The sequence below is a fragment of the Pleurodeles waltl genome, chromosome 10 (genome assembly GCF_031143425.1).
Source record: "Pleurodeles waltl isolate 20211129_DDA chromosome 10, aPleWal1.hap1.20221129, whole genome shotgun sequence".
Classification (NCBI taxonomy): Eukaryota; Metazoa; Chordata; class Amphibia; order Caudata; family Salamandridae; genus Pleurodeles; species Pleurodeles waltl.
This window is the reverse complement of record NC_090449.1, coordinates 238,511,954-238,533,457: the sequence shown is the minus strand read 5'-3', so window position 1 is coordinate 238,533,457 and position 21,504 is coordinate 238,511,954. Positions and strand designations below refer to the sequence as shown.

Sequence of the window (21,504 nt, the reverse complement as noted above, 5' to 3'; positions counted from 1 at the left end):
GTTGATCTTGTGTGTATGTGGATTTTTTTTACTTTGAATGGCACAATTGTAATATTTTTAGTGCAAATATCATGTCATTACGGAAAGTGTTGTAATTGTGTAATTTTGGGACTTTTACATAACAAAATACTTCAATTATACTGGAGTAACTTAACTTTTGACCAGGCCAACTTGGAACCTCCTCCAATAATGTCTGTGGCCAAAGCATATTTTGTCTGAAAAGTATCCACTGTGCTACAGCCTGTTTTCCTAGTGGAGCACGGACTTTGTATACAATTCATGTGCTACATCTGCTGGTCTGCTGCCACTCAGGAAACTTTAGAAAGAGCTAGCAAAAAAGTGGAATCCCAGAGGAGAGAGGACCTGATTTTTAAAAATAGTCCAAGAAAAGAAATAAGACAACACAACACAGGTTTATAACAATGTATAACACTGCCCAATCTATAACAAGAGCTATTTTAACCAAACCACTGGCAGCTCCCTAGGATTGTGGTATGGAGTGATGTAAGAAACATTAGGGAAGATCATTGGCAAGGAAAAGGCAATGGGTTTCATAGAAGTATGAAGTGCAAGGCCTGCAGATATGGGAAAAATCTGAAAAAAGTAGTGATTAATGGAAAGGTTATGCATAGAATTTGTGGCTTTTTCAATGGTAAGAGCAATCATGTAATTTATATTCTGAGATTTACATGCCCAAAATTATACGTAGGAATCATGACGCCCTAAGTAGATAATAGAATTTTGCAGCACTTGCGTGCAATTAAGAAGAAATATAATACATATCCCGTAGCAAGGCATATAAATGAAGTACATGGATGTAACTTGGAAGATCTTAATACTCCATTATTGATGGTGTAAAAAAGAATGTGAGAGGAGGAACTAGAGAAAGAAATTTGACAATTATAGACTCTAACTATATCATCATGTTTTCAGCAAAGAACTGGGGGATGAATGCTGGGGAAGAAATGCAAGTCCATATTTAGCTGGTTTAAAGTAATTTAAAGAATGTCCTTTAAGAAATTGTGAGTGGGAGTTCAATGAGGCTAAAAAGCAAATAAGACATGTTTGATAAATAGGATGGTGAGCTATAGTAGAGAGTAAATTATTAAAGAGTAAATCATGTTTTTAACAGAGATTATAAGAAAGGTAATAGTGGAGAAAAAATGTACACTGAGAGTTTTTAATATTTTGTTTGTTTACTTCTTTATTTCCTTGCTGATCTGAAGAAAAAGGGTTTTTTCAGCTGTGTGTGTGTACAGCATAAAAAAAGTCATATTGTCCACTGGGGCTGAACAAAAAAAGATATTAGAATTATCATGAGAGTATGTTTGAGGGATATGGATTTATTTTTGGAATTTTTAGCTTGTGCTCTAAATACAATGATTTTCTGCCCACGTGGGCTATATCAAACAAAACAAGTTTATTCTCTGTAGTAGTGTATAATGACATAGAGTAAGATGTTTAAATGAAACATGGTAATACATTTAATAGAGTGTTGTATTATTGCATGCACAACGTTTAGATCATATAAGCGGCGGCTTGGTGAATTTGTGCAATGGTAAATATCTCTATGAGGATACTGTGTATATGCAAGGTTGCGTTTTAGTTTGACATGGAGTTTTGACTTGCACATCATGATTGGATGTAAAAATTATCCATTAAGAAAGAGTAAAATGACGTATGATAGTACAAGACCAGGAAATTAATTGAAAACAGTGTTGAATCTATGCACGTGGAATACACAGATTATATAAGCAACGGCTTGATTAGTTTTTGTAATATTGAATATTGCAACCAGGATATTATGAATGAGAACAGTTGCGTTCCAGCTCTGAATGGAGTTTAGAATTTGCACATGCTGTAAAAGATGTCACTTAAGGGTTTAAAGGTAGAAGTGAAGATGGCGTCACAAGTAGGTAATTATAGTTAGGGCCATTTTTGCGTGTAAAGTTATTTTTTGACTCAGCTATATCTTTGGCATCGTTTGTCGGATCTTCATGAAATCTTCCCAAAAATGTGTGTTGTTGATTTTTGTTGCGGGGGGTGAGAAAAAGGGTGGGCCAAAAAATGTGTGTTTCATATGTTAATTCACATAGGAGTTTTGAACACGACTACACCCCGGACCGCTGGACAGAATTACATCAAATTTGGCAGAAAGCTAGATTTTGTTCCGCACATTGTGCATTTGGTTATTTGGTGTAAATATGTTCAGTAGTTTATGAGAAATTAAAGAAAATCCAAATTTGTATATCTGAGGTCACAAATAATTTGTGAATATTCGTGAATTTTCACGAATGCGCATCCAAATAGAAGTGCTGTAATTGGCTGGCCACAATCTAAACAGAAAGTGCAGCCACCATTTTAAATGGTCTCAGGACGCGGTCTCCGGGACTGAAAAACAAAATGAAAAGTATCATAAGGGGTCAGGGTAGAGGTACCCTGAATACAAGAGAGTTATATGTTGGGCCATGGTATACTGTGATAACTTTGCATATGCCGTGGTACATGGCAATGACAAGCCACTATTTTATTGTGTAATAGCCATTTTTAGAGGAGGAAAAGACAGCCAGTTGTTTTTACTACAGTTTAGCTGTATTCAGTGTTAGGGCCTTAGATATAGGTTAATAGTTGGTTTCCCTACCTTTTGCCACTTTATTTAAGTGGTAATAGGTAGGGAAATGTCTTTATATTTTTTGTATATTTTTAAATAGGCTTACGTCCAAGTACCACTGTAGTTTCACAAAAGTATGTGAAATTCCTCAAAAGTACAACGGTGACAGATATCACTAAGTTTCAATGCTTAATAACTTAGAAAATACTTGTCCTACATAACTGCAGTACCCCAAAAAAATCATCTCTGCACCATAAAGTATAATCTTGCCAATCTGCATGCAAATCCATTCAGCCCTTTTCGTGCTACGTCAAATGCAATAGTCTATTGAGAATGCATTGGTGAAAAAACACAATTTGGGACCCCTTTATTTATCTTTGCTGCTCCAGAAGGATTCACCACAAAAATGTCAAAATCTCAAAATGTAGAAAAAGCTAAAGGGCTGGAAAACTTTGTGGTGACTCGTCAAACGGGTGGAACGTTATTGGGGAGCTAATATCTGAAAAATTCCTATGTCTGGGAATACTAACTATAACTACAGAGTGGCAATCAGATTTAATTTGATTTCTTTCTTTTTATCTATTGTATTTGGTATGCATTTCCTTATTTGTTTACATAATTATGTGGCTATAAATGTGTCTTTTAGGTATACGCAGTCTAGATTATTTTTGGGGCTTCCTTTCTACTTTTAGTAGGATTATAGTACAAATGAAGCAAAAAGTGAATGAAAGCCACTCGTTGTTATAAAAATTAAGATCATTATTTTTTTTTCTAATGGTCAATTATCATGTCCACTGTGAGACCTGGCAGCCTTAGGGTGGTCACCCCTAACATTTTGCCTGCCTCCCTCCACTTTTTGGACACTGATTTTGCTGGTTTGCTAACCAGTGCTAAAGTGCATATGCGCTCTCCCTCAAATCATGGTGACATTGGTTCATACCCAACTGGCTTATTTAATCTACTTGTAAGACCCCAGTACAGTGCACTACATGTGCCCACGGCCTGTAGATTAAATGCTACTAGTCGGCCTGCAGCACTGATTGTGCCACCCACATAAGTAACCCCTTAACCTTGTCTCAGGCCTGCCATTGCAAGCCCTGTGTGTGCAGTTTCACTGCCACTACGACTTGGCATTTAATAGTACTTGCCAAGCCTTAAACTCCCCTTTTTCCACATATAAGTCACCCCTAAGGGAGTCCCTAGGTAACCAATAGGGCAGGGTGCTATGTAGATAAAAGGCAGGGCATGTACCTATGCAGTTTATATGTCCTGGTAATGTAAAACTCCAACATTTGTTTTTACACTGCTGTGAGGTCTGCTCCTTTCATAGGATAACATTAGGGCTACCCTCATATACTGTTTGAGTGGTAGATTCTGATCTGAAAGGAGTAACAAGGTCATATTTAGTATGGCCGGAATGGTAATACAAAATCCTGCTGACTGGCGAAGTTGGATTTAATATTAATATTTTAGAAATGCCACTTTTAGAAAGTGAGCATTTCTCTACACTTAAATCCTTCTGTGCCTTACAATCAACGTCTGGGTAGGTTACTTGATAGCTCCCTGGTGCATTTCACTCAGAGAACCACAAACACAGGATGTTTAGTCACACCTGCACACATCTTCATACTGAATGGGTCTTCCTGGGCTGGGAGGGTGGAGGGCCCGACACTTACATTTGAAAGGACAGTGGCCTGCCCTCACACAATGGACTGCCAAACTCCCTACTGGGACCCTGGCAGACAGGATGGAACTGAAAGAGGACCTGGTGCACTGCTAAGCCACTCTTTGAAGTCTCCCCCACTTCAAAGGCACATTTGGGTATTTAAACAGGGCCTCTGACCCTACCAACTCAGGCACTTCTGAAGCAGACTCTTCTGCTTGACAAACACTTCTGGACAAGATACCACTGTTGAAGAAACTCTGAACCAGACCCTGGAACCTGCCAAGAGGAACTGTTTGACTGCCCAAAAGACCCACCTGACTGCTTTTCTGCAAAGGACTGCTGCCCTGCTGTTGCCCTGCTGCCTTGCTGCGCTCTGGCTCTGCTGAGAAGTGCTCTCTAAGGGCTTGGATAGAGCTTGCCTTGAAGTCTCAGGACCAAAAAGACTTCCTCCTGCAAAGAACTCCTTGTGCTGTGAAAATTTGAAGCACAGTCTGCCAGAAACGATGCACAGAATGCATCGTAGTGAGAAAATCACTGCACGCCGAACCGGAACGACGCAGCCCGGCTTACCGAGAGGAGATCTACACAGCTCCAGTGTTGCAACCAGAACTTCGATATACGGCCCACTGGATCTACGCACAGCCGAGCCGGAATGATGCAGCCTGAATTCCTGTGAGAAGAATCGACGCAGCACCTGCCGTGTGACAGAAATTTCCCTGCATCGCCCACCGGATCGACGCAGCTCCTATGACTTCGTCCTGCATGACCAGGATTTCTCAGCATCGTCCCTGGGGCTTCCAAAAACCCCGCAACCCGAAGAGGGTCCAAGTCCGCGCACCAGAAATCAATGCAAAGCCTTCCCTGCATGGGAAATTACTGATGCATCGTCTGTGTGCACCAGGAGAAACCGACGCACACCTCCTTGTTTTCCATGCATCTCCTTGTCTGCGGTCCCTTGCAGAGAATTTGAACGTAAACCAGGTACTTTGTGCTTACAAGAGACACTTGTTGCTTTTTAATGACTAAAGACTCTTTTTATCACTCTCTGAAGTGATATTTCAACGTGTACTTATTGAATCTTGATCGTTTTGACCTGCATTTATCAGATAGAATATTTTTCTAAACACTGTGTGGTGTATTTTTGTGGTGCTATAGTGTGTTATTGCATGATTTATTGCACAAATACTTTACACATTGCCTTCTAAGTTAAGCCTGACTGCTCAGTGCCAAGCTACCAGAGAGTGGGCACAAGATAATTTGGATTGTGTGTGACATACCATAACTAATAAGGAAGTTGGTTTTTGTTTGGCTTGTTGGGCATAGTTTTATTGTATGAACCAGAGAGCATGGAAATGTATTATATTCTGAATGTATTTATTAATAGATTTCCATTAGCATGTGACCGTACATTTTGGTTGATCATGTAGTAAATCTGAAACTTTATGTTTGCAGCCTAGATTATTCTTTGGGCTTCCTTGCTACATGTGGCCGAATTGTGAAATATAAATGCCAAAGTGAATAAAAGGAAATCATTGTTAAGAAAATTGACCATGCAACTTGTGCAGGCTGAGCACAGCGTGAGGTTGCCTGCATAGTGGGGAGGTTGGCTGCAGGGCCTGGCAGTGCATGGCAGGGGGTTGCATTCATGTATGGTAATTACTTCTTACTTTACATTCAGAGCTCGACACACCCCGTCCCCCCTCAGACCATGCCTGCAACCTCAGCATCAGCCTGGATAGCAAGCTATTCATGAAGAAATAACTTGTCGCAGTCTCATCTGCCTTCTTCCACACCCTTTGCATGCTCCGCAAGATCTTCAGGTGGCTCCCAGCAGATACCAGAATGACTGTCATGCAGGCTCTCATCACTAGCAGACTGGGCTATGGAAACACACTCTACGTAGGAATCACAGAATGCCTCCTGAAGAGACTCCTGACAACACAGAACTCAGCAGCAAGACTCGTACTCAACCTCTTCAGAAGGCACATCATCACATCTAAAATAATGACACTGGCTCCTGATTCAGAAGAGATGTCAGTTCAAGGTGCTGACCAAGGCCTACAAGGCCCTGCAGAACGAAGGCCCAGCATACATAAAAAAAAACCTTACCTTCCACCAATCTACCAGACACCTCCTATCAGCTTCCATCTCCCTCGCAGACACCCCACGGATCATTTCAAGATGCTGACCCACGCCTACACGGCCTTGCACACGAAGGACCAGCATACATCAACAAAGGCCTGACCTTCCACCGATCTATCAGACACCTTTGATCAGCTTCCATCTTCCTCGCAGACCCCTCATGGATCCGTCGAGCCAACAGGGGAGGAAGCTCCTTCTCGCACCTGGCAGCCAAACCTTGGAACAATCTCCATCTGCATCTCAGGACTTCACCAGCAATTCAGAAGAGAACTGAAGACCTAGATGTTCGAATTATCATTCCTCTACACAGCAACATAGAGATCCAGTGCCTTGAGACCCGCACAGGTGATTTGCCACCCTCTATAAATGTTTGATTGATAGGTTGATGGGAGTACCCACCTGGAGCCTGGATCACAGTCATTGGATAAAGTCAGAATTCAGCCAGTGCACCTACAGGTGAAGGACTAGTGCCATGGAACAATGTTTTCCGTTGTTTTGTTAAGGGTGAACACAACCAATATTTTTTCCACCTGATTTACATTGGATGATAATGAATTTTCCTCAGATATCTGGAGGGAGTGCTCAATCTGGAGAAGGATCCACCAGTGCAATTTTATCCACCATAGGGTGGAATAGCAGAGGAAAGTCCAGTAGTAGAATTGCACCTAGATTCAGCACTTACTCCAGAAATTAGATGATTTTTCATTGCGACAGCCTTTAATTATCGCCTATGTCTGCTGCTTGCCCCATCTGTAACTTATATAATCAATTTGGTTACTTTTTCAGTCTATTAAATACTTTATGTGATGTGGACCTGAGAACTCTCTCTCAAGAAGCTGTACACACAAGTGTTCTCAGAGGTCCCGAGAAAACCGTGTCACTCCCAGCTTTTGAAGGCACTCTAGCTTTATCAAATATCAAAAAATTAACAAATATCTAAAAGTGAAGCTTCTTTAGAATGTGAAATCCATTGCCAGCCTGGCACAACCTGTGGGTGTCATGTGCCAAGTAGACCCAGACTATCAATGGACAGAATACTTACATAGACTAGAAGTGTTGTGAGGGTGCTAAAAGATATTTCTGGAATTCCTGGAATATATTGTTTTGTTTAATATTATTTTTATATCAGCATGGGAAAGGGGGTGTCTTACTGTTTAAAGATTTCTTTGAAAAAGTGACTACAATAGCATCCATCTGATAAAGCCATGGAATTGTTGTCCCTATTCAAGTTATTTCATAGATCAGCAGTTCTTATGTAATCCAACAAAAGAGGGCGAGGTAGTGAGTGATTGGCGCTCCTACTTCCACAGTTTATAGCTTAAAGTCACTAAATTAACACGGTGCACAGAACTCAGGTATCCACCCTCCAAAAATTACCTCCACGATATACCCCAAGGCGATATCTAACAGTGAAATAAAGAGTAATGGCACACATGCGGTATTTCACTCTAAGTAGATCAAAAATTATTCTTACATCAGTCAAAGTAATCTACACACTGTATAAATCTGGAAAAAACACCAAACATTTATCCTTATACAGATTTATTGACCCTATTTTTCATATTGAAATCCACAAAATTATATGAACTGTATACAATCATAGATAACACTCTATTTCAAGGCCTATATGTAGTCATTAACACAAAAGAGAAATAATACATTTCAGTATCGACTTCATTGTTCATATTCACAATCCCATAGTTGATCTAATTGACACCACTGTCTAAACCAAAAAATTCCCAAATTGCTTGTCCGTCGTCAACACGTGTTCCATCCGGGGGAGTACCCCTAGGATTTCCTCAGGACTTTCTTGTCAAATAAAGATCCATCAAAAACGTCCTTACTAGCTCCGTTATGCCTAATTTCTTTTAATGCTCCAATGCATCTCTTGATTTCCGAAGTATATAATCAATTAGCTTATTTGTTTGATTAGATTCTGGATCCTGTCTCCACGTATTTCTTATCGATTTTCTCTGTTGTAGTGTTTAGATGTCCGCGAGTACGCTCCCGATTACCTGACTAGAAGTGTTGTGAGGGTGCTAAAACATATTTCTGGAATTCCTGGAACATATTGTTTTGTTTAATATTATTTTTATATCAGCATGGGAAAGTGGGTGTCTTACTGTTTAAAGATTTCTTTGAAAAAGTGACTACAATAGCATCCATCTGATAAAGCCATGGAATTGTTGTCCCTATTCAAGTTATTTCATAGATCAGCAGTTCTTAACCTGTGGTCCAGAGACCCCTAGGGATCTGGAAGACCTACCCAGGATGGCCTGCTACTGATTAGAAAATGTAATAATAATAATAGATTAATAAAGTGAATATAAATAAAGAAGAAAACTGTAAAACTGAAAATTTCAAAATGTACTGTAAATGTAAAGGAATGTGAAATTGGAGGCTAAAAATTAATTGGTATCTTCAAACAGAATAAAGGGGTATATTTATCAAGCTTTCACGCAGCTCAGCAAGCCACCTTGCTGTGCTGTGATGTGTGAAAGGGAAAGGGCAGGAATGCACCACATTTAACATTATGCAACGCATTTCTGTCCTTTTCTTGCACTGGTGCACTATTGGTTGCCTGCGATGTAGTCAGGACTGTTTTTGTGCATGAAGGGAGATCTTCCTGCACACAAACAATCCTCAAAGGTATGTTCCTCTTTCCTAGGGTGATGCAAAATGCAGCACACTTAGAAAGAGGAAACAACAAGGAGAAATAAAGATATTTGTCCTTGTTGTGCCTCACCTGGGAAGGTGCAGCATTTGATGCATTCCCAGGTTTACAATGCTGGTATATCTGGGATTGATGTGAACACCCACGTTCTGCCCATGGAACACCTCCCTGGGGCAGAGTAACACAACATAGTTGTTTCCCCTGTGTTAATCCAGATTTTTCAAGCCACTTGGGCCACATAAGGTGGCCTTGCATGACATGATATATCTGACTTAGGTTTTGCATCACCCTTACAACCCTTGCGTGGCACAAGGATGAGGCAAAACTCTTGATAAAAATGCCCCTCAGTATGAATGGTGGGTTTCCTTAACTGAATTTGGAAAAGCTCAAACATTCCCTTTAAAATTATTATTTTTTATATTTGTTTGTGAATTAAATCCAATATGTATTTGTTTGTGCATTGTTTTGTTGTTCAGATCATTTCAACTGCTTAGGCAGGGGACCCCGACATTTAGTAATGACTTTCCAATAATTATTCAGTAGGGTTCCTGGGTTCCAGTAGTGATTAAGTGGGGGTTCACAGAAGTCGAAAGGTTAAGAACCACTGTCTTAGATGCACAAGAATGATATAGCATTATAATCCATTGCTGAAGGCCATACTGGTCACTAAAAGTCCACTATTTGAGATATAGGTATGAGGGTCTCATAACAGGGAAGAGGGCTATTAACATCCGGTATGGCCTATGGCAGAAGAGTTATAATGCTCACAGAGCAGTTCCCCCACTGAGGGTAGTATATTCTACATTTGAAAAGGAGAAACAAAAAAACAAAAATGTAAATGCTTGCTTTAGTGGGGCTTGCAACATTGCAGTCATCTTATTAATAATAAGTAAAAATGTTACTTATAAAGATTTTACTTCTTTTGTTTCAGACATCGCTTTATCAGGACCATCGCAAACAGTAGGTGAAGAATTATCTAAGGCAGCGGGACTACTTAAGAAATCATCACCCGAAGTCAGGTTTGGTAAAGTAGATATCACAGCAGAAAAGGCTCTCGGTAAAGAATTTGAAATTAAGGAGTTTCCAACTTTAAAACTCTTTGTCAACGGAGATAGGAAAACGCCCACAGATTGTAAAGGTGAGTGTTTTCTTTTTTACATATTATTTTATCCATGAAGGCTACATTTGTTTTTCACGAGATTAAAAGTTTGCGTTTCTTCAGGTAGTCTTTAGAAAAGTATCACAATGTGGTAGTGATCAAAAGTCGTTTACTGATTGTTGAATTGATTGAATACACATTGTGACTATGAGTGTGAGAAATGTGTTTTCTAAAGGTGGTACACTTTGCAGCTTCTCAAAGTTACAACGTTTCACGTCCTTGAAGAAATTTGCCAAAGGCTGAAATTTCGGACAAAAAGATTTGTTTCATTCAAATACTTTTCAAGATGATTTTTCTGCAAAAAGCACAGATTTCAAGTTTTTTTTCCCTACAGCCAACTTATTCCTGGCTTTTTATTTTCTATTTATGTTAAAACACTTTGGCCCTCAATACGACTTCAGCTGTCTTTTTGCAAGACCGCCAAAGCCACTGCCGCCAACGTACTTCCAGTGTTGGCGGTCCGAAGACCGCAATATTTGGAGTTGCTTTGGATTTATGCCCGTTTACGGGCAGAAGTCCGACCCCATTGGCCTGGCCAATGGAGGAAGAGAGGCAGATCCATCACCTGCACCGCCACCCCAACAGGACTGTGCCTGTTGTATTATGATGCGTAATACCACACAGTAGTGTCCTGTACAACGGTGCAGTGCTGGCGGTTGAAGACGCCAGGACTGATCTCCTCCCGGGTGACCACCTTGCTGAAGCAGGTAAATGGACCATCCAAAAGGGGGGGGTGTTTGGGTGCATGTGTGTGTGTGTGTGTGTATGTGTAGCAGAATGGGTGTGCGTGAGTGCGTGTGTAGGCATGTGCGCGTGGAGGTTGTGTGTGTCCGAATGGAAGGGAGAGGAGGGGTGTCTGTTGGGGTGTGAGTGTGTGTGTGTTTGCATGCAGAGGGGTGCGTGTATCTGTCTGAGTGCGTGTATATGTCGAATGGAGATGTCTGAGTGCATATATGTGTGTGTGAATGGGGGTGTCTGAGTGCATGTATGTGTGCGAATGGGGGTGTCTGAGTGCGTGTTTGTTAGTGAGCGAGTGGGGGTGTCATGATATCTGCGTGCAGTTGGGGGTTGTGTCTGCATGATTGTGGATGAGGGGGGAGTGTGCAAGTGCACGGATGAGGAGGGATGTGTGCATGTATGCGTGTGTGCATGCATGTGTATGCGGAGGGGGGAGTGTGTGAATGTATGAGTGCATGTAGGGGTGGGCATGAATGTGGAGGTGGTGGGGTGTGAATGATTGCGGAGGGGTTACGTATGTGTGAGTGCGAGTGGGGGTGTGTGTATGTCAGTGTGAGAGCATGTGGGGGTGTTTATAATGATATGTGCGGTTGGGTGGGGGGTGTTTGCAATTGGTGGACGAGTGGGGGGGGTGCATGGAGGTGTGTGGACATGTGGGGGGATGTGTGCTGGTGATGGGAATGGGGATTCCTGTCGCTGGGTGCGTTACCGCCAGGCTTTTCATGCGACTGCACTGGGGGGCCGGGCTGCATTGTGGCGGTTTGGCTTCGGCCAAACCGGCCAACTTGTAATGTGGCGGTCTTTACCGCTGGGTCCTCAGTGGGAAGACTGCCACCGAAGGTGTGGCGGTCTTAAGACTGCCACACTCGTATTGAGGGCCTTTGTGTCTGATATAGATGTCGGCGAAGGAGAATACTCTGTCACAAACATGATGGATATCCCGCCTGCCTTATTATGATCCGATAATATCCTATGGAGATCGTAATACGGCGGATGGGATATCCATTATTTTTGTGATGGGGTATTTCATCCACCGACATCTAAATCAGGCCCTTTGTCTTATTCCTAATGCTGGAGAAACTATCAAAGTTTAAAAAATAATTAAATACCTCACATGGCGGGTAACCACCATCTTTTCAAATTCTGCATACACTTAATTGTAATTTGCCACTGGTCGATATGCAATAATGATGTTTTATTTCCCAAAAAATTGTTTGCTTCTGGTGGACTTCAGTTTAGACGCTCTGCCAAAACTTTCTTATTTGCACCTTGGAGATCTGTGTGCAAAGGGATCTGCAGCAAGAAATCACTGAAGGAGAAAAACAGTTGAGGAACTCTCTGCATTCCTATGGACAGCCACTTTTTAGAAATTAACAGCATTCTAGCGAACCTGCTCCGCTTTAACATTCAAAGGAGGGAATGATTTGAAAATCTAATTTTGAAAGAAAATATTTGTCTCCAAAATCAAACGGTGTATGTAAATACAATCAATAGACATTAAAACCATAAAATACAATTGTCAGAAGCAGGGCTAAAAATAAGAAAAAGAATCAGACCCACTAGAGTTTCTTCTCCTTCCCTTGGCAGATAAAGTCACATTAGCCTCATGTTGGCTTGCTTGGTAGGTTAGCATAAAGGTGATGTAGAAACACATGAAAGATTCCTACCATCTGGTTTCCGGTTTGTACATGGAGGGATTGTAAATTGAACTCAGCTTGTGGTGGAAAAGAAACAAGTTTGGTTAAAAATAAATATCACCTTTGTTATATATGTTGTTCACATGGGCAGGACTGTGCCTAAAGGCTAAGGCCACTTTAAAGACAGGACAAGAATGCCCTATGAGGCATAAAAACGTTCCAACTATAGAAATTAGGAAAGTAGAATATAGGGATACCTTTCCTCATCAAACTAAAAAAGTGACAGTTGTCCTGCCCCCCGGAACTGACGTCACATCCGTTACTGGGACTTCCGGTGCCCGAGAGAGCCCGCCCTGGAACTGACATAGGAGTAGGTGGCTCACGTGTGTTGTGACATCATAGGATCACGTGTTAGTCACATGCCTGGGTCATAGTTCAAATGATGCAAAAGGTCATGACACGTGGTTAACGTTACGTGTAACCCCTCATCGGGTCAGAGCCATCAAGGAGAGCATGTGAGTGATATGTATTGTAGAGGAGTATGCCCCTTTTTGAACCATAGAATACATATAAGAAGTAGGCTAGAGACGCATGTCAAACCGTGAGCAACAGCTGAAATAGATTGTCTGGGCATTATGAAGAAATATAACCCTGTAACCAGAAAAGACGTCACCTCAGGGGCCTTGAACACTATCAATAGATATTATCATACCCTAACACCTTCGGTGATGGATGAGAATGCACAGCCGGCTTCCCCTAAAGATGGGGGTTCAGACGTTACCATCTTTCAAGAGGAACTCTGCCATCGGCTTGAAAACCTCAGCTTCAAGGATTTGCCGCAAAAGATACCCCATATTAAGTTTGACAGCAGTGGCAGCGAAGCCTCGAAATGTTGGAATCAACTTCATCGACATTGAAGATGATGAAGACGGCATAGCACTGCCGAATTTGCCTGTCTGTGAAGATATGGGGTTTCAGGACAACCCTGATCGTGAGACAGTCATCGTACAGATGGCGAGTGTAAAGTCCGACACTGCTTTTGCACCAATGGACCTATGTGACTCGAACGATTTCAGAGCAGCCGCTGAGTGAAGCGAAAATGATGAAGTTAGTAAAAAACAAAATTCTATAGACACTCGGCCATGGTCAATGAGATTTGATACACGGACGAACCGTGCTCAAAACTCGAACCTATGCAAGGGATGTGTACCTATTTTGATAGAAGATTGATAGAAAGGGTCATAGAAAGAAGAATGTGTGATATTTATTATAAAAATAGAAGAATTGGGTCTTTAGCCCCACAAAGGTTGTTTTAAAAAATACAACGGTCAAGGGTAGCGGGCTATACCTGTGTTTTTTAACGCTACATACTTACTCACTTTTAGAACGAGAATAAGAATGTTTCGGTGCAAGATGTCTATGAGTTACACCCTGGATACATATGCATTGCCAGAATGGTACATGTGCTTTTTAAAGAAAGAATAACTGAAATACACCCTGTAACTCTGCAGTATCTGAACATTTCTGAGCCATCAACTACGGGGCTGTGCGACATTCCTGAATTTATAAACAGATGGTCTATCTACGTGTGGATGCCTACAGCAGATAAATACTGGAGCGTGTACAAAGGATGTATGTGTGAGTTAAGACTTTTGCCGATGACTGCATTACGCACAGCTTTGGAGCTTCTGACTGATGAATATTTCACAAACAAGGGTTTTGTATTGTCAGGCCTAGAACTGTACGAGCTTATGAATGCTGTCAGTATCCTGAATGTACAAAGTTAAAGGTGGGGTGAGAGGGAAGTCATGTCTAGAGCTATCAAGTGTATATCTATAAAAATAGCAAAACAGGTGACACTGAGACCTGAGTAGTGGTGGGGGTCCTAGTAATATGTAACATGTGTCATACTATGTACGCATAGTGAAAAGTCAACATATTTTACGGCAATGCCGCCCATAAGAGCAATAGCTAGAAACTGTAAAGAATGTTGTGTTTCTGTTGTGCTAATATTCTTTATTTTTAATAAAATGGCCTCATACAAAACATTTGTCTTTCATTTCATGGATTGTAGCAGCTGATAACATGTCCAGTGGCGGCGGGTTAAGGAAGCTTTATTACGATACAAGTGGTGTCAGTAGCTTTGGAGGCACTGAAGCACTGTTTAGAAGGGCTCTAGTTGAAAATGAGCAGGTAAACAGAGCCCAGGTAAAGACGTGGTTCTCAGGGGAAGAAGCGTATTCGCTCCATGAGCCCGCCTAAAAGCGGTTTAAGAGAAGACCTACAATCGTTAATGCTTAAGTAGATTATCAATGGCATGCGGACTGTGACGCCGCGGAGACCAGCGGCAGCCCCCTTGCGGGCCACGATCTGATTGGCGATCCGTGTTTCGGGCATCCGGTTCTGTTGCGGGCCTCTTTTTGAACCGCAACCTGCTTTTTGGGCCGCGGCGTGTCTGGTAGTCCTCTCTTGAGTTCTGGGTCACGCTGTGCTCATTTGCGGCCCCCATAGTTTGCTCACCTGCTTTCTGGATTTCTTTTTCTTCTTTCTTCTTTCTTTTTCTTTTCCTTCTTTCTCCTTTCTTGGACATATTTTCTTCTTCTTCCCAGGAGTCTGTGTTTCCTTACCTGCTTACATTGCTTACCACCGTTTCTACTATGGCTATTTTTTAATTCACCTGTACGTGGCTTTCCCAATCCAAGATGGTGTCTTTAGCTCTTCCTACATGTCACTTCCTGTTTGTCTGTATAAAAGTACAGAAAGCTTCTGTTCTTTGCGTTGCAAACACTTTTGTCTTCAAATTTAGCAAAATACAATGACGGTGCTCAATATATATTAACGGTCATAGATGTCTTATCTAACTACGCATACGCAGACGCCTTATTTGATAAAAGTGGGAGCAGGGTGACCGATACCTTTAAAGCCATCTTCAGGAAAGGAAAACTCCTCAGAAGCTACAAACAGTTGCTGGAAAAGAGTTTTTAAATAAAACGTTTCAGAAATTACTGAAACAGCACAATGTTAAACATTTTGTAACACCCACTGAGGTAAAAGCTGCCGTTATAGAGTGTTTTAAAAGAACCTTAAAGTCTAAGATGTGGAGATATTTCACGGCCTATAACACTTACCTCTACGTGGATGTTCTACAGGCTTTTATAGATGTTTATAACGCCACTAACCACAGAACCATCAAAACGTCACCAGTAAATGTAACATCATATAACTCAATAAAGGTGGTGTGAACTGTGTAGGGGAGTCGGATCGCTGCAGATGTAAAGAAGCCACTTTTAAAAGAAGGTGACCATCTTAGGGTTTCAAAACTGAAAGGGGTCTTTAGGAAGGGCTACCAACAGACTTTTAATGATGAGATATTCATAGTGGAAAGTGTGGAGCTTAAAGAGGATGTCTATATTTACAGGCTAAAGGACTATGACGGGGAAAGGGTGTTGGGTGTCTTTTACAAGGAGGAGCTATAGATGGAACCTAATGATCCGCACAGGGTGCACAGGGTTGAAAAGATTCTGAAAAGGAAAGGTATTGGCGCTAACCGCCAGGTTTTTGTCAAATGGCGGGGGTGGCCCAAGAAATTTAACAGTTGGGTACTGGCCAGTTCCGTGCAGGTTGTGTGAGTATGACGAGTGATCGTTGTAACACTAAGATGGAGACAGTGCCATTTTTTATCACTTTCCCGTCCAACGCCTCAATGGACATTTTCCCTAACAATAGAATTTCTAATTATACAGTGAAATTGGCTAAACCCGTAGACCTGAAAGATGATTGGGAGGTAGCCCTAACAGAAATCCAATACCCCCAAATTTGGAATACGTTTTCAATGTATGACGCTGTATTTATATAAAGCATGCTCTATTTCAAAGTAAGAGATAGTGTACACAGAGTCCAAGGGTCCCCCCTAGAGGTAAGATAGTGGCAAAATTAGATAATTCTAATGCTCTATTTTGTGGTAGTGTGGTCGAGCAGTAGGCTTATCAGATGGTAGTGTTAAGCATTTGTTGTACACACAGGCATTAAATGAGGAACAAACACTCAAAGACTTACTCCAGGCTAATAGGTTTTTATATAGAAAAATATATTTTCTTAGTTTATTTTAAGAACCGCAGGTTCAAGATTTGAAGTAAACACAGAAAATGCAAGGTACTTCACTCAGGTAAGTTAGGAACTTTGAATAAAAGCAATATCATATACAGAGTGTGTTGAAATGGCAATAAGCTATTTTAAAAGTGGACAGTGCCAAAATCAACAGTTCCTGGGGGAGGTAAGTAAAGGTTAGATTGTGAGGTAGGTAAAACACTTACAAGTCTCTGTCCTGGAGCATATGCAGCCCACAGTTGGGGGTTCAAGGCAACCCCAAAGTTACCAGCAGCTCAGGGCCGGTCAGGTGCAGAGGTCAAAGAGGTGCCCAAAACACATAGGCGCCTATGGAGAACAGGGGTGCTCCGGTTCCAGTCTGCAGTCTGCCAGTAGGTACGTACCCGCGTCCTGGGGGGCAGACCTGGGGGGTTTTGTAGAGCACTTGGGGGGACACAAGTAGGCACACAAAACACACCCTCAGCGGCACAGGGGCGGCCGGGTGCAGTGTGCTAACCAGGTGTCAGGTTTTGTATTGGTTTCAATGGAGGGACCTGGGGGTCACTCTAGCGGTGCAGGCAGGAACAGGAGGGGCTTCTCGGGACAGCCACCACCTAGGCTAGGCAGAGGGTCACCTGGAGGTCACTCCTGCGCTGAGGTTCGGTTCCTTCAGGTCCTGGGGGCTGCGGGTGCAGTGCTGGTTCCAGGCGTCAAGTCCCTTGTTACAGGCAGTCGCGGTCAGGGGGAGCCTCTGCATTCTCTCTGCAGGCGTCGCTGTGGGAGTTCAGGGGGGTTGTCTCTAGCTACTCACGGGCTCGCAGTCGCCGGGGAGTCCTCCCTGTGGTGTTTGCTCTCTAGATCTTGAGCTGGGGCGTCGGGTGCAGAGTGTGAAGTCTCATGCTTCCGGCGGGAAACGTGAAGTCTTTTGAAGCTGCTTCTTTGTTGCAAGGAAGTTGTTGTTGTTGAGCAGAGCCGCTGCTCACGGGAGTTTCTTGGTCCTTTAATCTAGGGCAGTCCTCTGAGGCTTCAGAGGTCGCTGGTCACTGTCGGACACGTCGCTGGTTGCAGGTTTTCGAGTCAGGAGACAGGCCGGTAGGGCTGGGGCCAAAGCAGTTGTCGTCTTCTCTGCAGGCTTGTAGGTCAGCAGTCCTTGTTTCTTCAGGTTGCAGGAATCTGATTTCCTGGGTTCTGGGGTTCCCCCTAAATACTAGATTTAGGGGTGTGTTTAGGTCTGGGAGGGCAGTAGCCAATTGCTACTGTCCTGGAGGGTGGCTACACCCTCTTTGTGCCTCCTCCCTGTGGGGAGGTGAGCACATCCCTAATCCTATTGGGGGAATCCTTAAAAACTAAGATGGAGGATTTCTAAAGGCAATCTCTAAAGGCTATGAGAAGAGGATATGAAATTGCAAAACCACAAGTCAAAGCGACTGCTGCGAACATTGAGCAGGACATAGTGGGTTCCGTGACATCTGCGGTTGTTGAACGTATGAATAAACAACCACAAGAAGGAGTGGTGTTGTTGTACAAGTCTGGCAGAAGTGTTAAAAGGAAGCACAGGGGTCCACCTGCCCTATGAAAAAAGACGCTGATCTTCAAAAAGCACTCACAAACGAAGGCCCATAAGTAGCGAGAGAGTTACGAAGAAGAGGAAGAGAAGGGGCGCTAACGTAAATATTTTTTAAAAATCTGAACACTATGCAAACATTGTCTTCGTGCATTGGGAGAATGTGCTAAATCAGAGTTAGACCTGTTTTCTCTAAAACTCACGCAGGCTAGCATCGAAAACAGTTTTTTTATGGTGGTATCTCCACTAGCAGCTTTAACTCCTTTGGCGCCGATAGAGTTTTCTGTGTCAGGGTCCACGGATATGTATCTGGATCTCAACAATACACTGCTGCACCTCATCTGTAAAATTGTAAAAGCGGATGGTTCCAACATAGAGAACAACGCTAAAGTGGCGACGACCACTTATCCTGTAGCAAATATGTTTAATCAGGTGGACATCACCCTCGGGGATTGGCTTATCACGCAGAGTACTTGTACGTGTATAGGGCATACATTGAGAGTATTATGAATTTCAGCCGTGATGCCCTGGACACTCAGCTTTCAGCCGGACTCTTCTACAAAGATACTTATGGGCATTTCGAAGCTACGGCATTGGATGGTCATAACCAGGGTTTTATAAAAAGAGCAAACTTTGCCACTGGCAGTAGACATTTTGACCTCCTAGGCCTCATACATTCAGACCTTTTCTACCAAGATAAACTGCTTGTCAATGGTATCAATCTTAAGATCAAACTAAACCGCAACACAGACTCATTCTGTCTCATCAGTGGGGATGCGGAACAGTATAAACTTGTTATACTGTTCGCCAGATTGTTTGTAAAGAGAGTGAAAGTGTCACCAAGCATCAGACTGGCTCATGCAGAGCCCCTACAGCTATCAAACGACAAGTATGCCATGGAAAGAGTAGCTCTGAAGATATTCAGCATACCCACCGGTACCCGATTAACCCAACAGCAAAATTTATTTCTGGGTCAATTACCGAAACCTATTGTCATAGGGTTTGTGGACAACACTGCTTTTAGCGGACTGTATAACTCAAACCCTTTCAATTTCAAACACTACGACATAAACTATGGGGCACTGGTACATGAGGTGCTGTGATTCCTGCAAAGCTGTACACGCCTAGTTTTGGAACATATAATTTTATCAGGGAATATCTCGGCCTGGTGTCTATAACAGGAAAACATCTGAGGGACTCAGGAGTCGTCGTATCAAGAGAAGGATATGGGGCAGGCTACACCCTTTTCGCTTTTGATCGCCCAACATGGAAAATGGAGAACACTATAATCTGATAAAAAACGGAAATCTAAAAGCTGAAATACGTTTTAGTCAACCCTTGGCTATCAATGTGAACATGGTTGTATTTGCAGTGTTTGACAGCGTTATTCAGGTCAACCACGCCCTCCAGATTATGTTTGACTATCTTTATAACATTGTACAATGGACACTGTACAGATACGTGTGTTCTTAAGACGGCATAAATATGCAAAGAAATACTTTTTAGATGTTTTCCCAAGCGACGGGCTACCCTTGGAAATGGGTGTAGAAAGACCTCGATCGCTAGTTTTAACACAGATCCACATTACAAGGATGGAACACACTGGGTAGGAATCTTTTTGAATAACGATAAGGTTACAGTGTTTGACAGTTCAGCAGCTTTCCCAGAGCATTCAAGTATCTGAAGAAAGCGGCTGTTAGGGTTGAGTATAACAAGATGCGGGTGCAGGATCCTCTAGCCATCACATGTGATGAGCACTGTATATATTTTATTAGTAAAATGTCTGCTAGTATGATGTTTAGAAATTTTCTGAATCTGCATTCGAGCGATCTAGTAAACACTGATAGTATAGTTGTGAAATATGTAAAAGAAAACACAAGGTCTACGTCAAACTCTGTTCAATCAGAATACTCCATTTGTCAAAAGTGTACGGCCTTGTAATGCATATGTACATGCAACTTTAAATGTCTACAATAAAAGAATTTAAGCTCAAAATCAGACTATACATTTTCATTCAGCCGCCAAGAGACACATTAAAAATGAAAAAGAAAATGTTAAAAATATGACATAAGAGTAATGAAACGGTTAAAAAACTGTTTAATACACATAATTTTAGTACAAGCAATAAATATCCAAACCTACTAAAGAAAAGAAAATGATGAAAAGAAAAGCAATCAATATATTAACTATTGTAAAACTATACACACAAACATTGTAAAACTAAATACATAGGATCACAAGTATCACACATTTAACCATGGTTTCCTTTTTGACAATTACTTTTTAGGCGCTGAAGATAGAGGGGCCGTGCTTCAAGAGGGGGATAGTTGGTGGGTAGACGGCAGATAAAAAAAAAACGCTGATGGTGTACTTGGCGGGCTGTAAGAAGGATCTTTCAAACTTTCAAGCAGCCTACGGTGTTCGGCATTACCAACAGCCGTAGAAGGAATGTTGAGTTCTGCAGCAGCCTGTAGAAACTGATCACATCCTCTTTTCCTTTGTAGAGGAATTCACCCCGATCTTTAGAAGCAGCCATGGTACCTAGTAACTTTTGCACTGCACCTCTGTATCTCTGACTTACATTTTTTTAATGTTCTTCCACCAAGACGTCTGTGGGCGGTGGTGATGGGACCACTGGATGTGGGGACTGTTGAGTTTGAGGTGTGGCGAGGGCTGGTGGTGGTGGATCAGAGTCGGAGGTCTATAGAGTCAGCATGTTTTTTTCTTACTGACATTGCTTGTAATAATGAAGAACGTTTTGAAGAACTCTGGAGTAAAGATCGGCTTTGCCATAAGGGTTTTAAATCAGGCCGGTTTAAAATGTTTTTAATTTCGGCATCTAGGCGTAGTGTTTAATTTTTTTCGTATATCCCACGCGTCGCTCATAGAAGGGTCAACTATTCCAGGTGTTGGCGCGGTACCAAGTACATCTTTTGGGTGTGATCCATTAGTTCCCGGTTAGGAGGTTTGTAATTAAAGGAATCGCAATGTCCAAAAGCGCTCCTATAAAGCCGCCCAACTGTTTTACAAGTTTTTCTTAGAAACGAGGGAGGCCCTTTTATTACTAAGCTTTTTGATAAGGCTACGCTTCTTCTTCAGCACACTGAACTGCCTCTTTGATATAGGGACATTGCCTTTTAGGGTGTTTAGGGCAATTTCTAAAATAGCAGTCACTAAGTCGTCTGAAGTCGAGCAAAGGATGGCCTTTCTTTGTTGGGTGTTAGCTG

The 21,504-nt window shown here is 42.1% G+C and overlaps 1 protein-coding gene across 1 annotated transcript in view; it reads left to right on the top strand.

Moving 5' to 3' along the window:
* The window catches only part of PDILT (protein disulfide isomerase like, testis expressed), a 191,105-nt gene that overhangs the window by 46,873 nt on the left and 122,728 nt on the right, over window positions 1-21,504 (top strand). Inside the window, exon 2 of the mRNA XM_069210269.1 lies at window positions 10,025-10,231. Coding sequence (XP_069066370.1) covers window positions 10,025-10,231 — 207 coding nt within the window. The remainder of the gene's footprint in view (window positions 1-10,024; window positions 10,232-21,504) is intronic.